The following is a 17,531-nucleotide window of genomic DNA, read 5'->3' as shown; positions in this document are numbered from 1 at the left end:
AGTTCCTCTAACACTTTGTGTTTTGCTCAAGATTCTAGCCTCTGCCTTTCCTTGTATCTGCACATTATTCCGATTTGGATATACTTTGCCATTCATTCAATCTGATTGTGTTTCAGTTCCACCAGTCAGTACTTGAAAACGCGACAGAAACTATGAAAAGCAATGGTGCAAAAAGACAAATTGGAACCACGAGTGTGGGGGGAAATGAGTGGCCATTTTATAGGCCTCTTTAACAAATATCCTATAATATAATAAAATAAACTGTTAAATGCCTGGATTAAAGGGTTTCAGCTACAGCAAGAGGTTGAATGGACAGATTGGTTTTCTCTGGAAAACCTAAGGTGGAGGGGAGAAGATACAAGTATATAAAATTATGAGAGGCATAGATAGGGTAGACAGTCAGAACCTCTCTCGGGGTGGAAATGTCCATCACTAGTGGGCATAGTTATAAGGTGAGAGGGGGAAAGTCCGATGAAGATGTGCGAGGCAACTTTTCTTTTCCACAGAGAGTGGTGGGGTCCTGGAACGCATTGTCAGGGGTGGTGGTGAAGGCAGATGGTTTAAGAAGCTTTTAGATGGACACATGGACGTGCATGACATCAGTTCAGCTGGGCACCATATTCAGGATGGAACCTGGGTCTATAGGCAGCAACTCTACCATTGCATCACTGTGCCGCCTCTCATCATTTGACAATTCATTGGTTGTTTAAATAAACGAACTTGTACTTGCAGAAAATCATTCCCTCCCTGACCTTTCTGTCCTGGGACTCCTATTCAAACCTTTCCTATTAAGTGTTGTCATAGCACCTGCATCAACTACCTCCTCTGGCAGCTCGTTCCATTTACCCACCACCATAAAATAATGATATTTCCAAGGTAAGCTTATATATCATCAAGCAAGAAATTAATTATGGTTTGGATAGGAAAGGTTTGATTATATATATGCTTACTTTGGAAGGGAGAGAGTTATGCAGTTACCCAAAATTTCGACGTTCATATCATTCTGATGTAAGCTACCAAGCGGAATATGAGGTGCTGTTCCTCCAGTTTGTGTGTGGTCTCACTTTGGCAATGTAGGAGTCCCAGGACAGAAAGGTCAGGGTGGGAATGATTTTATGCAAGTACAAGTTCATTTATTTAAACAACAAATGAACTGTCAAATGATGAGAGGCGGCACAGTGATGCAATGGTAGAGTTGCTGCCTAGAGACCCAGGTTCCATCCTGACTATGGATGCTGTCTGCATGAAGTTTGTACATTGTCCCCGTGACCCGTGTGGGTTTTCTCTGGGTTCTCTGGTTTCCTTCCCGACTCCAAAGATGTAACGGTTTACGTACAGGTCAATCATGTATTGTCTTTCGGATGACTGGTTAGCACGCAAGAAAAGCTTTTCACTGTACCTCGGTACATGTGGCAATAAACTAAACTAAGGTTTGAAAATCAATTGGCTTTGGCAAAATTGCAAATTGCCCCTAGTGTGTAGGGTAGTGTTAGTGATCACTGGTTGGTGCGGACTCAGTGGGCCTCGGGGCCCGTCTCCCTTAAATCTAAAGTAAAGTAAATTAATTAAAATTAAATTCATAATCTCATCAATTCAACAAAATGTAATTTTTAATTCTCTACAAAATAAGGTTTTAGCCCATTAAAAATATTCTTAGTATTCTTTTCCTTTCATTTTGGTTTCATCTGAATTTTGATTCCCCCAGTTGGACATGATCTCTGATCTAATATGCCAGGCATGTAAAATAGTCAGCATGAAACTGAATCCGCCTTTGCCTCTCCACTCTGTAGCTGCTGTAACTTTTCCATTAACCTAAACAAATGGTGCTGTATTTATAGAGCGTGCACTTGTACTGCCTCAGCATGTTAGACCGAGACTGTGCCGAAGAAATGCGCTGGGCAAATGAACCAACTGCAACAGTGCTTTGCTTATATAAATGCTGATACCCGATTCCGTGAATGCAGTGATTTATGAAATCATTCGATCTGATCCCATCGCTGAGGTAAACTGTTTCAGTTTTCCACCGGCATAGGATATGTCAGCAGCTTAGAGAGCAAGATTCTTGCATTTAAAAAAAGTAATGCAAATAAAGACAAATGGTACTTCTAGCATATTTGTAGAGATGGAACATGCTCTTTTCTCTTGGAGTCATAGAGAATCATAGTCACACAGCTTGGAAACTAACCCTTCAGCCCAACTTGCCCAAACTGGCCAACATGCCCCATCTACCCTAGTCTCACCTGCCTGCATTTGGCCCATGTTCCTCTAAACATTGGCTCTTTGCATAAACATGACATTCCTCACCGTACTTTTGAGCAAAACAGAGCTCCACCAAATCCTGTCTTTCAACAAACTTCTTTTTTTTAAGATAACAGCGTGGAAACAGGTCCTTCGGCCCGCCGAGGCTGTGCTGACCAGCGATCACCCCGTACGCTAGCACTATCTTACTGGGGACTATTTATAATTTATAATTTTACCAAAGCCAATTAACCTAAAACCTGCATGTCTTTGGAGTGTGTGAGGAAACCGGAGCACCCAGAGAAAACCCACATGGTCACAGAGAGAACGTACAAACGTCGCCCTATAGCACCCGTGGTCAGGATCGAACCTGGGTCTCTGGCACTATAAGGCAGTAACTCTACTGCTTCGCCGCTGTGCTGCCATAAATAGCAAATTAGCCGACCACTGCTTTTGTTTCTTATCTTTTATTGAAGAACATTACGATCCAGTTATTTTTTGCCAACTATCCAGTTGCCTCATGATTACCACTTCTGATGTTGGATTTTTACTCCAGCATTTAGTTTCATTAATTGAATTCAAATTCCTCAGTTGTTACAACCAGATTCAAATCCATGTCTGCAAATTAGTCCAGGACTTTGAATATCAGTCATAGAGTCATACTGTAGGGAAACAGGCTCTTCGGCCCAACACGTCCATGCTGACCAAGGTGCTCCATCCAAGCTAGTAGGAAAGAACTGCAGATGCTAGTTTAAACTGAAGGTAGAATCGAGTCCGAAGCAGGGCCTCGACCCAAAATGTCACCCATTCCTTCTCTCCAGAGATTCTGTCTGACCCGCTGAGTTACTCCAGTATTTTGTGTCCACCATCTAAGCTAGTCCCAAGTTTGGTCCACATCCCTCTAAACCTTTCCCATCCACGTATCTATCCAAATGTTTCTTAAATGTTGCGATACTACCAGCCTCAATTACCTCCTGTGGCAGCTTGTTCCACACACCCATCACCTTCTGTGTGAAAAAGTTACCCGTCGGGTTCCTATTTAATTGTTCCTCCCCTCACCTCAAACCTGTGTCCTCTGATTCTCGATTCCCATATTCTGGGCGACTTTGAACAGTCCGATAACTTAATCACCAAGGTGCAAGCAATAGTAAAGGCGAGGTAAACCTGGATTATTATTGCAGCAAGCATATTTTAAAATGTTTAAAATTGTTTCAATATTTTAAACGTACTTTAAAATAGGTGCAGCAAATATATTTAACCTGATGAAAATAGATGCAGCGGTAGGGCAGTTGGCCCTTCGAGTCAACACAGCCATTCAATATGATCATGGCTGACCATCTAAAATCAGTAAAATCAGCCATATCTAACTATCTCTTAAAATTGGACAGTGTGTCTTTATTCTTCCTTGATAATCATTCTCTTTTGTTATTTTCCCATTAGATTACAAGGTTCCCTTAAATAAAGATCAAAATGTTTTTTTAATTATGAAAATGAGCTGCCTAGAATCAGAACATGACATTTGTTGTTATTTTCCCATTAGATTACAAGGTTCCTAAGTGAGAATCAGTGATGATCATCAACATCTTCGGAATACACATCTCCGAATACTTGGCAGCTAAGGGGCCTCCCTATTTCTATTTCCCACTATGAACATTGAATTTTTTCTACTCTCACCATTCTTTCCACAGAATTGTTTTCACCACCCCCACCCCATAAAACTAGAGGTTTATTGGATTACCCCATTTCACCTAAAATTAGGTTCCTGTTTTGTGCACCCCACCCCCTAATAAAATAAACACCCATTTCTCCCACTGTGAAAATAATACCCCCCCACTTTTCGGAATCTCTCAGTCTCCCATTATACTTCCAATTCCCAAGTTCCTCCCCGACTTTATATTTCTCCCACTCACTCCATTTCTCTCTCTAGTCTTACACCCAAGTTCCTCCCCGACTTGTATCTCCTTTTCTTACTGCTCCTCATCTCTCTCATCTTTGTCCACCCATCTGCCAGTGATACCCTCTCTCCTGTATCCACCCATCACTTGCCAGGCTTTGTCCCGCTCCCAACTCCATTTTCCAGTTCCCCCTTCCACCCACCCACCCAACCACCTCCACTACAATCAGTCTGAAGGGTCCTGGCCAGAAACCCCGCCTGTCCATGTTCTCCAGAGGTGCTGCCTGATTCTCCGAGTTCCTCTAGCACTTGGTGACCTTTTATCATAAACCCACCTCGTCTGTATCCACCTATGGCTTATCAGGCTTTGTCTTGCCCCTCCTCTCTTCCAGCCATCTTCCCCCACCCTAATCAATCTGAAGAAGAGCCCCAACCCAAAACGTCACCCATCCATGAGCTCCAGAGATGCTGCCTGACCCGTTGAGTTGCTCCAGCACTTTAAGTTCTATGGAAGACTCCAGCATCTGCAGTACCATGGGTTTTCAGAATGTATTCAATGGATTATGACAATTGGTTCCTACTTAAAAGATTTTTTCATTAACAACCAACCTATTTAACTTTCATAAAGCAAAGAAATCATTTGCTCACCTTGAAGCTGGAAGAGTGTAGCATGTCTGAAACCCTGGGAGTGATTGTATTTCAACAGATGGAGAGTAGAACTTGCAAGATGAATGAAAAATCCATGTCTTGAGTAAGATTCAAAGGCGTTATATCCCCAGACCCATGCATCCTTGTGGAATTTAAACGTTGCCTCTTTTCGAAACGTTGCGTTGAATTCCCATTTACTTATGTGCAGACTGCCATCAAATCGAGTCCGAAGAAAATAGTTTGGTTTGTCAGCTACTTCCAGGGAGACTAGTGACACATCTGTTGTAAACAAATAGAAGATTAAGAAAAAAACTAAATATGAGGAGAATGGAACATCACTTTATTGCTGGAGAAAATTACTTCTACATAAATGTCATAAGTGAAGTATCGTGACTGAATAGTGGAGAGGTTTGCTTTAAATGAAAAACAATTAAACGATTAGGGGTGGCACAATGTCGTAGTGGGAAAGTTGCTACCTTACAGCACCAGAGACCCAGGTTCGATCCTGACTACAATATTCTTTTCAATAAAATGTGAAGATGTGAAGACGCTGTATGTAAATGAAAGCAGCCAATGACAGGAGTAACAACAGACATGATAAAAGAACAGAGTTGAGGGTGTCACGGTGGTGCAGCCGTAAAGCTGCTGCCTTACAGCACCAGAGACATGGATTTGATCCTGAGTACGGGTGCAGTCTGTATGGAATTTGCATGTTCTCCCTGTGATGGTGTGGGTTTTCTCCGGGTGCTCCGGTTTCCTCTTACATTCCAAAGACTTGCAGGTTTGTAGGTTAATTGGCTTCTACAAATAGCCCCTAGTGTGTGGGATAGAACAAGTGTACGGGTGATCGCTGGTCGGTGCGAACTCGGTGGGTCGAAGTTCCTGTTTCCACACTGTATCTCTAAAACTATAGATATTAATAATTTATACTATTTTCTATCTTCCTGGTTTGTATGTAGAGAATGTTTTAATTGCTTGGTTTTTTTTTTACATTCACCTCTTGATGTTTGTGGCTTTTGAACGTGAAAACAATGACGATATATTTCTAGGGTGCAAACAGCTAGTTATAACGTTGCGTTTTGGCAAATGTACAGAGATGGATGCGTACAAACTGTCAAGTGTGTCAGACTTGGACCAGCTTACCATGTGGCTTGGGCAAGTGAAGACCTGGAGTCAGCATAAAAAGTGTCACCACTCCTGGAATGGAAATTTCTCTTGTAGCTGGGAAAACAGTCCCGCTCAACAAATCCGCGGCCACCACTGTACCTGCGTGCAAGTAAGTGACCAGCGAGTAGGGCCCCTTCCCCAGCACTGTAGAGCAGAAGAGAGATTCACTTTGTTACTTTTAGAAAATTCACATATGCATACAAACATCAACTGCATCGGGTTGCCTTTAGGCTTCAGAGATACAGTGTGGCCCACCGAGTCCATGCTGACCAGCAATTAACGCACAAGCCTGTGCGGCTTTGGAGTGTTGGAAGGAACCAGAGCACCCAGAGAAAACCCACGCTGTCACAGGGAGAACGTACAAACACCACACACTGACAGCACCAGTGCTCAGGGTCAAACCTGGGTCTCTGGTGCCCTGAGGCAGCAGCTCTACCAGCTGCACCTCTGTGTTACTCAAATAAATTGTTGATTTTTTAAAAATCATCTGTGGCTCTGCCTTTTAAAGCTCTTCCTTCCCAGTGCTCCAGGCATCTTGTACAAGTGAGCATCTGCTTGAATTGGGAGGATGATGGAACGATTTTGTTTAAAAAAGTTGTATAAAAGGGCGGTACTGTTTTCATAAAACTGCAAGTAGCTCAACACATACCAGAAAGGTATAGTGCAGGAACAGGCCCTTCAGCCCTGCATATTCATGTGCCTGTCTAAAAGCCGCTGATCCACTACCTAAAAGCCACTATTGTACCTGCCTCCACCACCACCCCTGATAATCTGTGTCAAAAAAAAAAAACTTGCTCTGCACCTCTCCTTTAAACTTTGCCCCTCTCACCTTTATGCTATGTCCTCTCATCTTTGACATTTCCACCCTGGGAAAAGGTGCTGACTATCTAGTCTGTCTGTCTGTCTGTACTGACTATGTACCCTGTTGAATCAATTTTTGAAAACTATTTTTTCAGTCACCTTAAGAATCATTTGTTGACTTAAAAATAGAAAAGATCTACATGACGAGATATTCTATTCCACAACTTTCCAGATAGAGTAAACTCTTAGCCCCCTCTAGGGGGGAAGACGTTGATGATTCAGTAGCTTCACTACATGGGGATTCCAGATTGAGTTGTTCCACCCTGTTCTTCAAACAATGTTCCCTTGTTTTCACATTTGACAGTCATACCACCGGGTGGCACAGCGGTGCAGCGGTAGAGACCCGGGTTCAATCCTGACTACGAGTGCTGTCTGTACTGAGTTTGTATGTTCTCCTCACAACTGCAGGTTTGTAGGTTAATTGGCTTCGGTAAAGATTGTAAATTGCCCTTTGTATAATGGTAGAATACGGGGTGATCACTGGTCGATGCGGACTCGTTGGGCTAAAAGGCCTATATCGCTAAAATCTTACATGATAAGCAGCTGAGGTATTTTAAGAAATAGGTATGTTTTGGTCTGTATGTGCAGAACTATTTTTTTGCTCTGTACTTTAACTTAGTTAAAGAATTTCTCTGTTCAACTGAAGCCTCCAGAAAATGCTGTATAATTTATTCCAATTTTTAACGGAAAGGTCATGCACGGTAGACATTTTATAACCCATAAAAGCTTGTGTGATTAAGCACAATAATTGCTTGTCCAAACCATTGGTCCTCTTTTTCATCCCAGCAAGTCTTATAAATGCAAACCACACAATGTTCTGTTTTACAGATATTATAAATCTTACCTTTGTTGTAATATTCACAGTCATAAGCTGAAATGAAGAAGAAAAGTCATTAAAATTATGTTTTTTGCCATTTAGAGAATTCAAAATTCAAATAAATGAATACAATGTCAATGCACATTCAAATATAAATTCAAACAAATGAATGTGTGGAGTTTGCACGTTCTTCCTGTGTCTGCGTGGGTTTCCCCCACGTGCTCCAGTTTCCTCCCACATCCCAAACACATGCCGGTGAGTAGGATCATTGTTTTCTGCAAAATTGCCCCTGGTGTGTAGGAAGTGGATGTGAAAGTGGGATAATATAGAACTAGTGTATGGGTGACCATTGGTTGGCACAGACTCAATGGGCCGAAGGGCCTGTATCCATGCTGTATCTCTAAAACTATAAACTAAAACTCTAAACTAAAATTTCATGTCCCCTGTGCTAAAGGGATATTAAGACTGGAAGGTAGACAAAAATGCTGTAGAAACTCAGCGGGTGCAGCAGCATCTATGGAGCAAAGGAAATAGGCAACGTTTCAGGCCGAAATCCTTCTGCAGGCACCCGCTGAGTTTCTCCAGCATTTTTGTGTACCTTCGATTTTCCAGCATCTGCAGTTCCTTCTTAAACACAATAATAAGACTGGAGGTGTGGGAAGGAACTGCAGGTACTGGTCTATACCGACGACAGACACAAAGTGCTAGACTCTGTGCGTCAGGCAGAATAGGTGACATTTTAGGTCGGGATCCTTCTTCAGTCTGAAAAAGACTGGAGGGCTTGGGTCACTGCTTAAGAACCATTCTCTAGCCGTGAGCAATCCAACGTTTCTTTCTGAAGTTTCTATACTTACGGCAGATGGTCGGAGATCTCCAGTCAATTGCAACCCCATGTTGGCAGCATGTCTGAGCATATGCCAGCACGCTGGTGCAGAAGCACTCACAGTCCCCACCTCTGTTACATGCACATGTGTCAGTCAAACAGTTGGAATAAAACCAGGTGACGTCAACCTGAACAACAACGAGAAGAGAACACAGTGACCATAGGAACACAAGTAGGCCATTCGGCCCATCACATCTATTTCACCATTCGATCTATTCTTCCCTCTCAACCCCATTCTCCTGCCTTCATCCCTAAACCTTTGACACCCTTACTAATCAAAAACCTGTCATTCTCCGCTTTAAAAATACTGAATGACTTGGTCTCCACCACCAAGTGCGGCAATGAATTCCACAGATTTATCACCCTCTGGCTGAAGAAATTCCTACAAATCTCCATTCTAAAGGTACGTTCTTTTATTCCGAGGCTGTGCCCTCTGGTCCTAGACTCTCCCACTACTGGAAACATCCTTTCCACATCCATTCTATCCAGGCCTTTCATTACCTGGTAGGTTTCAATTAGATTCCCTCTCGTCAGTTTTGTTTTACAAAATATGCCTCAAAACAAGTATAGTCAATATGGATAGTCAATTAATAAAACAACATAAATTAATTCAGATCTGCTCACTTTTGGTTATAGTGCAACACTGCACGAAAACAGGCCTTTCAACCAAACTCATCCTGACTAACCCCTTCTAAGCTTGTCCCATTTGCCCGTATTTGGTCCATATCCCTCTATATCTTTCTTATACACGTACCTGTCCAAATGTCTTTTAAATGTTGTGCTGCATTTATTTATTTATTTTTTTTTTTTTTTTTATATTTTATTTTATTAGAAGTAAGCACAGTCATATGGCACCAAAGTGCCTAATATATATTTTCATAATACATTTTATGTACAACTTCTTTTTTTTTTTTGTTACATTGAAAAAAGATGAGAATAAGAAAAAGAGGTTAGATAGTAAAGGATAGAAAAATGTGAAATATATAGTGTGTGAAGAAAGAAAACGAGTAAATGAAGAAAGTTGAGAGAGAAAATAGTGAAAAGAAAAGGAGATCATTATTTATAGTCTTGACCAACCCTCGTCCAGTCCTGAAACAGTTATTTTTTACAATTGTGTTACACCATATGATTCCAAAAAAACGACGAATGGAGACCAACTCGTTATGAATTGGTCTGATTTATCCATTAGGAGGAATCGCATTTCCTCAAGATGAGCGGTGTCCAACATACTTGCAATCCACATTTTAAGCGTTGGTATTGATGTACCCTTCCAAAATTTAAGTATTAATTTTTTTGCTATTATTAAACCATAATTAAGGAATAGATTTTGAGATGTGTTCAATTTATTCCCATCTTCCATTACACCAAATATAATCATTTCAGTATTAGGTTCCATTCTTGTCTTGAATAATTTTGTAAGTATTTCAAAAATATCATTCCAAAATCTATAAAGTTTTATGCAGGAAACTAAGGAGTGTGTTATAGTTGCCTTTTGGGCTAGACATTTATCACAAGTGGCGGATATATTTGGATAAAATTTGTTCAATCTTGTTTTTGAATAATATAATCTATGTACAATTTTAAATTGTATTAGATTATGTCTTACATTAATTGAACATTTATGAATATATATCAGGTATTTTTCCCATTTAACCTTCGTAATTTTTATCATTAATTCCCGTTCCCACTCTTCTCTAAGTACCTCTGTCGATGGTAGGTCTATATTTAGAATACTATTATATAAATAGGATATTAATTTTTGTGAGTCAGCTTCAATATTCATTGCTTCTTCCAATAAGTCAGGAGTTACTTTTTGATATCCTTGTATATATTTTTTCACAAAGTCGCAAATCTGAAGATATTTAAAATATTGATTGTTTTTCAATTTAAATTTTAATTGTAGTTGTTGGAATGATAGTAGGTTTCCTGTTTCGTACATATCCCTGATCCTTCTAATTCCGAGACTTTCCCATTGGTTATATGTCTTATCAATAAGAGATGGTTTAAATAAAGGGTTATTCGCAATTGGCATTAACAGTGATAGATTTCTTAATTTTAAAGATAATTTTTGTTGTTTTCAAATTCTTATTGTACCATATATAATTGGGTTCTTCTTATATATTTCCTCCCCACATATTCAGTTTTTTTGGGGAAAAGAGGATCGTTCCTATATTACAAGGATGACAATCCTCCTTCTCCATTTTTATCCATTCTGTCTGTTGTGTAGAACTATCCAACCAATAAATCATATTCTTAATATGCACTGCCCAGTAATAATACATAAAATTCGGAAGTGAAAGTCCCCCGACCTCTTTTGGTTTACATAAGTGTTTTTTTGTGATTCTATGTGATTTATAGTCCCAAATATAATTTGTAATGTTAGAGTCTAATTTTTTTAAAAAATATTTTGGTATATATACTGGTATAGACTGAAATAGGTATAGTAATTGTGGTAGGAAGATCATTTTTATTGCATTTATTCTACCTAATAATGATAAGGGAAGTGTTTTCCAAAATTTAATCTGTGTATTAAGTTTATTTAATAAAGGTATGAAATTAGCATTGAATAATGCTTTATATTTTCTAGTAATCTGAATACCCAAATATTTAAATTTTTCTGTTGCGATTTTAAAGGGGAACTTCAGTAAGTGTGTAGGTTCTTGAGGTTTTAATGTCATGATTTCGCTTTTGTTCCAGTTTATTCTATATCCAGAAAAAGACCCAAATTCCTCTATTAAGTTTAATAAATTTGGTATGCTCGTTTGTGACTTTGTAATATATAAAAGTATATCGTCTGCATATAATGAGATTTTATTCTTTGAGTCCCTGGTATTATAGCCCTGAATATTCGGATGAATTCTTATACTTTCAGCCAGAGGTTCTATCATAAGGGCAAATAGCAGGGGTGATAGTGCACATCCCTGCCTATTACCCCTTGATAGTTGAAATTTTTGAGATAACATGTTATTAGTTAAAATTCTTGCCATCGGTTTATCATATAATAATTTTACCCATGTTATAAAATTCTCTCCCATGTTAAATTTTTGTCAGTACTTTATATAAAATATTGCCACTCTACCTGATCAAATGCTTTCTCTGCATCCAAAGAAAATAATTGATATATCTTCTTCCTCTACTTTATGCGAGTACATTATATTAAACAGACGTCTCAGATTATTAAATGAGTATCTTTTAGGTATAAACCCCGTTTGATCAGGGTTTATCAGTTTACTAATATATTTGCTTAATCTACTTGCTAAAATCTTTGCTAAAATTTTCTTATCTGTATTTAAAAGTGATATAGCTCTTTACGAGCCCGGATCTTCTAAATCTTTATCATTTTTTGGAATAAGCGTAATAGTTGATTCTGTTAGTGTTTCAGGTAGTTTGTTTTCTTTAAAAGAATGGGAGTATAAATTAAATAAATAAGGGGCCGTTATCTCCTGAAATTTTTTATAAAATTCATTATTAAAACCATCTGGTCCCGGTGTCTTACCATTTTTCAGCGATTTTATTGTTTCACTTATTTCTTTGATTGTAATTTGAGCTCCTAGTTCCTCTTGTTCCAAAGGGTCCAGTATTGGAAGATTACAGTTATCTAGAAATGTTTTTATTTTACTATCTTCTATTTTAATTTTAGATGTATATAAGTTTTGGTAAAATTGGGCAAATCTATTATTAATATCTTTAGGTAATATTAGTAATTCGCCTTTCTCTGATTTAAATTTGGTTATAGTATTTTCCCTTTCTTGTTTTTTCAATTGGCGAGCATTTAACTAGCAACTTTCCATAGATCCTGAAACCTCCTCTCCAAAATCTACAACTACTTTGTAAAGTGCAATTTTCTCCGAAGAAGTAAATCAATTAAAAGAAACTTAGAAGGGAATTTGAGTTGTTTGACATAACAAATGAAATGCAAATGTCTAATGTTTGAGCAAGCATGTGAAAGCGTGCCTCTTTCCCCTGCTTTGTGAATGCTTATTGTCAAGTGTACTGAGGTACAGTGTAAAGCTTTGCTTTGCATGCTCTCCGATCACATCAGATAATACTATACATAAATACAATCAAGCCAAACTCAAGTACAGTATGTAGAGCAAAGGGGAAGATAGAGTGTAGAATATAGTTCTCCAGCATAGTAGAACGTCAGTTCCAGAGATAAAGTCCAATGTCCTCAATGGGGTGGAGATGAATCAGACAGTAGCCTGGAAAGATCATTGGAAGCCTGACCAAGTGGAAGAAGCTGTTCCAGAGTCTGGTGGTGCGCACTTTTTAGCTTCTGTACCTTCTGCCCGATGGGAGCGGGGAGAAGGAGGAATGACTGTTGTGACACAGGTTGCTGATTATGTTGTTCGATTATGCCAGTTTCCAAGGCAACCTGAATTGTAGATGGAGTCAATTGAGGGGAGTCTGGTCTGTGTGACAGACTGGGCTACATCCACAACTCTCTGCAATTTCCTGCGGTCTGGGGCAAGCTGTACAAACTAGCGGACATAGGTTTTAAGGTGAGGGGTGATAGATTTAATAGGACCCTGAGGGGTAAGTTTTTTTTTTACTCGGAGGGTGCCAGAGGAGGTGGTTGAGGCAGATATTTCCACAATGTTTAAAAAAAAACATTTGGACAAGTACATGAATAGGAAAGGGTTAGAGGGATATGGGCCAAACATCGGCAGGTGGGACTAGTGTAGACAGGCAGGTTGGTCAGTGTGGGAAAGTTGGGCCAAAGGGCCTGTTTCCATGCTGTATGGTCAGTGGGGAAGAACATCAGACATGTGGGGAGAGCATCAGTGGACCAAGAACTGTAACCACCCCATTCAAAGGCCTGTGGTTTGAGGTGAGACCAGGTACTATGAATCAAAGCAGAGGAGAAACGGCCAGTGTTAAGATCGGCACTCACCACCGCATGGCAGGGCTCGAACACATCGCACAACAATATCCCACATTCCTTCTTTGCAAACGGCTCCCTCAGTGGGTTCAGGTGGCATGGATTACGGACATCAGGGCTGCTTGCACACTGCGAAAGATTATGTCAGTGATATGCATGTAAATACGGTAATACTTTTAATTTTGGGCTGGCCGATCTGTATGAGCCCACACTAGATACAGCACAGAAACAGGCCCTTCAGAGATACAGCACAGAGCTACAGCACGGAAACAGGCCTTTCGGCCCACCGTGTCTGTGCCAACCAGTGATCACCCCGTTACACTAGCACTAACCTACATACTAGGGACATTTTTAAATTTTACAAACGTAAATTAACCTACAAACCCACAAGGGTCACAGGGGGAATGTCCAAACTCCGTACAGACAGCACCCGTAGTCAGAATTTAACCCGGGTCACTATGGCTGTAAGGCAGTGCACCACTGTGCCACCGTGACGTTCCCCTAGTCAGTTTAAATCAGGGCGAAAGGGTCTCTAATATGCAGCTGTGATTTATCCCCATTGTTAAAATTACAATTCCATGTTCCATACTCATCCTCCGACCATCACCACACCCCATTCCCTATGCCCAATTTGAGAATATAATCCTACACTTAAATGGCATAAGGAGTGGATGGCACTCTAATTTATAAGCAGAACAATGGACCCACTTGCAAGCTCCATGGATATCAACCTTACGCCTGTCCTTATACCTCCTCCCTTGACTTCATCCAGGGACCCCGACAGCGTTTGCAGGCGAGGCAGAGGTGCACCTCCTCCAACCTCTTCTCCTGTATCCAGTGCCCCTGGTGTGGGCTGCTATAGATCAGCCAGACCAAGGGCAGACTTGGCGATCGTTTCACTGAACACCTACGCTCAGTCCACCTTGCCCTACATGATCTCCTGGTTGCCAAACATTTCAACTCCCCTTCCCAGTCTGACCTTTCTGTCCTGGGCTTCCTCCACTGTCAGAGCGAGGCCATACACAAATTGGAGGAACAATAGCTCATATTTCGCTTGGGCAACTTACAGTGTATGAACACTGATGTCTCTAATTTCAATTAATTCCTACATTTCTTTTCACACCACTAGCTAAGCCACCCCCACCATAGTTGTCTTACTAGTTCCACGGTTCGCATCGAACTAACCCTGTCGTTAGCTCATCTTCCCCACCCAACAATGGGCCATTATGCACTCCACCCTTCCTGAGGTCATCTGTTGCCGGCCCTATTTTGCTCCGGCCTTCTCTACCTTTCAGTCTGAAGAAGGGTTAGAGTCATAGTCATAAAGCATGGAAATAGGCCCATCCGCCCAACTTGCCCACACCGTCTGGAAATGTCACCTACTCCCTTTCTCCCGGGATACCGCCAGAGCCGCTGAGTTACTCCAGCATTTTGTGTCTATACATTCAGCCAGACCTATCTCTGGATCGCACTCAACAGCCAGAGACCTTCCCATTCCCACAATCAAGCTAAGTCTTTAATGTCTTGAATGTTTAGATACCTCCACGGCTGTCCAGCTGGTCCCAAACTCTTGTGGATTGGGTGCTTCCATCTGGTCTGGTGTCCTCATTTCATTGACAGTTTTCAAGTCAAAATTTCCACACAACCCAGAGAGTTTACCCTGCAAGGAAGCGAGTAGGAGAGCAGGGGAAAAAGTTACTTAATCTATAGTAAAAAATACGTTACAGTTCTAATAACTGCTCGGGAACATTGGAGATTGAGAGGACACCTTAAGTATATATATATACATATATATATATATATAAGTATATATATATACATATACTTATACTCTACATATATACTCTATATATATATATAGAGAGAGACCCAGAAGTAGATAAAATTACGAGAGACATGGATAGGGTAGACAGTCAGAACTTTTTACCCCCAGGGTGGAAATGTCAAGGACTAGAGGGCATAGCTTTAAGGTGAGTGGGGCAAAGTTTAAAGGAGATATATGGGACAAGATATTTTTTTGTACTCAGAGGGTGGTGGATGCATAGAACGCACTCCCAGCTGTGGCGTGGACCAAGATACAATAGTGGCATTTAATAGACTTTGAGAAATGCTTGTGGATATGCATGGGGATGGAGGGATATGGAGGGATATGGATCACATGCAGGCAGATGTGATTAACCTGGCAGATGTGATTAACCTGGCATCATGTATAAAAAAAATCACAAAGCACTGAAATAACTCGACAGGTCAGGCAGCATCTTTGGGGAATCTTCCACAGATGGTACCTGACCCGTTGAGTTCCTCCAGTGCTTTGTCTCTTTTGCACAAGATTCCAGCTTCTGCACTTCCTTGTGTCTAACTCGGCATCATGTTCAGCACTAGCATTGCGGGCCGAAGGGCCTGTCTCTGTGCTGTTGCTCCATTTTCTGCAGTATATAAATATGCAGCTGATTACTGTGATAGATTCATGTCAAAGGAGCAGAATTTGGCCATTGAGTCTACTCCGCCATTCAATCATAGCTGATCTATCTCTCCCTCCTAACCCCATCATCCTGCATTCTCCATTAGCCTTTGAGACTCTAACTCAATTACCTGTCCGTCCTCACTTTAATAATACCCACTGACTTGGTCTCCACTGCTATCTGTGGCAATGAATTCCACAGATTCACCACCTTCTGTCTACAGAAATTCCTCCTCATCTCCTTTCTAAAGGTACGTCCTTTTATTCTGATGAGGAAAGGCCACGTTGCGTGGAACCTCTTTAAGCTAAACATGAATTGAAGATTTTCACAGCAAGAGGTTAGATGCTGCATTTAATGGTGTGTACCTACCTGCCACCTGGGCCCAACCTGGATGTGTATTGTTGTCCTTTCATCCCATAGTATGGAAATATCCTCATCAGGGAAATGTATCATGGTAAATATTCCCGCTTTCCATATCTGTATCGTCTGTTTTGTGTCCATGAAGCTGGAAGGACTCTGAGAAGATTCATGATCATTATTTGCTGAATGGTATAAAAGATTGCCACATTTAATCTAGATGTGACACAAAGTGCTCGGGTAACTCATCGGGTTAAGCTGCATCTCTGGAGCACATGGTTAAACGACGTTTCCATAAGACATAGGAGCAGACTCGGGCCATTCAGCCCATCGAGTCCACTCTGCCACGTAATCAGGGCTTACGCTCTCAACCCTATTCTCCTGCCTTCTCCCCGTAACCTTTGACACCCCTACTAATCAGGAATCTGGTCATCTCTGCTATACACATACCCAATGACTTGGCCTCCACCGCCATCATTGGCAATGAATTCCACAGATTCACCACCGTCTGGCTAAAGAAATCACTCCTTATCTCCTTTCTAAAGGTCTGTCCTTTCAATCGGAGGCTGTGTCCTCTGGTCCCAGACTCTCACTGGGACCCTTCATCAGTCGTCTTTTTCTTTCTTTTACCCAGCATCTGCAGTTCCTTGCGTCTTAGTCTAGATGTGATTGGTCTCCAATACAGAAACAGTCACTTGAGCAATGTAATTTGTGTCCTTCAACACATTTGAAACTTAGCGCCAGCCACAGTCATTCCATCAATTCTGGAGATAGTTCTAAAGATCTGCCACAGTCAATGAGATTCCACTGCCAGACTCGTCTTTCCTTCCCCTTTCTGCTTTTCAAAATGACTTTTTCACAACTTCCAGCTCTTGCATCCTCAAAAACCTATTTGAACTCCAACTGAACAATAAATTCTCCACTTTTAGGTAGCAACCCTCGTTTCCCCACCTCATTCCCCCCCTGCAGCCCCATTCCAGTGAGTACAGTTTCTTCCCAAGTGTCAGGTGTTCTGGGGAGAAGGCAGGAGAATGGGGTTAGAGAGGGAAAGATAGATCAGCCATGATTGAATGGTGTAGACCTGTTGGGCCGTATGGCCTAATTCTGCACCTATCTTATGAACTCCCACTATCTTGTCCCCTTCTGCCCCCATCTCTCCTTCTGACTTTACATTTTACTCTTCTCTCCTAACCCAACTCCCTTTTTTTCTCCTTCTCCCATTTTGACACCCTTGCCTTCATCCATCCTTCTGTGAATCAACCCCTCCGCCCTCATCTGCATCCACCCATCTCTTGCTCGGCTTTGTCCCACTGCCACCTCTC

The 17,531-nt window shown here is 41.1% G+C and overlaps 1 protein-coding gene across 1 annotated transcript in view; it reads right to left on the bottom strand.

Annotated features, from left to right (window-relative positions):
• Positions 1-17,531, bottom strand: part of otog (otogelin) — a 121,807-nt gene that overhangs the window by 48,147 nt on the left and 56,129 nt on the right. The window contains 7 exon segments of the mRNA XM_055649513.1: positions 4,781-5,059; positions 5,924-6,091; positions 7,653-7,679; positions 8,480-8,636; positions 13,403-13,519; positions 14,931-15,050; positions 16,222-16,368. Of these exon segments, the coding sequence (XP_055505488.1) occupies positions 4,781-5,059; positions 5,924-6,091; positions 7,653-7,679; positions 8,480-8,636; positions 13,403-13,519; positions 14,931-15,050; positions 16,222-16,368 (1,015 nt within the window).

The sequence above is a fragment of the Leucoraja erinacea genome, chromosome 18 (genome assembly GCF_028641065.1).
Source record: "Leucoraja erinacea ecotype New England chromosome 18, Leri_hhj_1, whole genome shotgun sequence".
Classification (NCBI taxonomy): domain Eukaryota; kingdom Metazoa; phylum Chordata; class Chondrichthyes; order Rajiformes; family Rajidae; genus Leucoraja; species Leucoraja erinaceus.
This window is presented reverse-complemented; position numbering and strand designations above follow the sequence as displayed.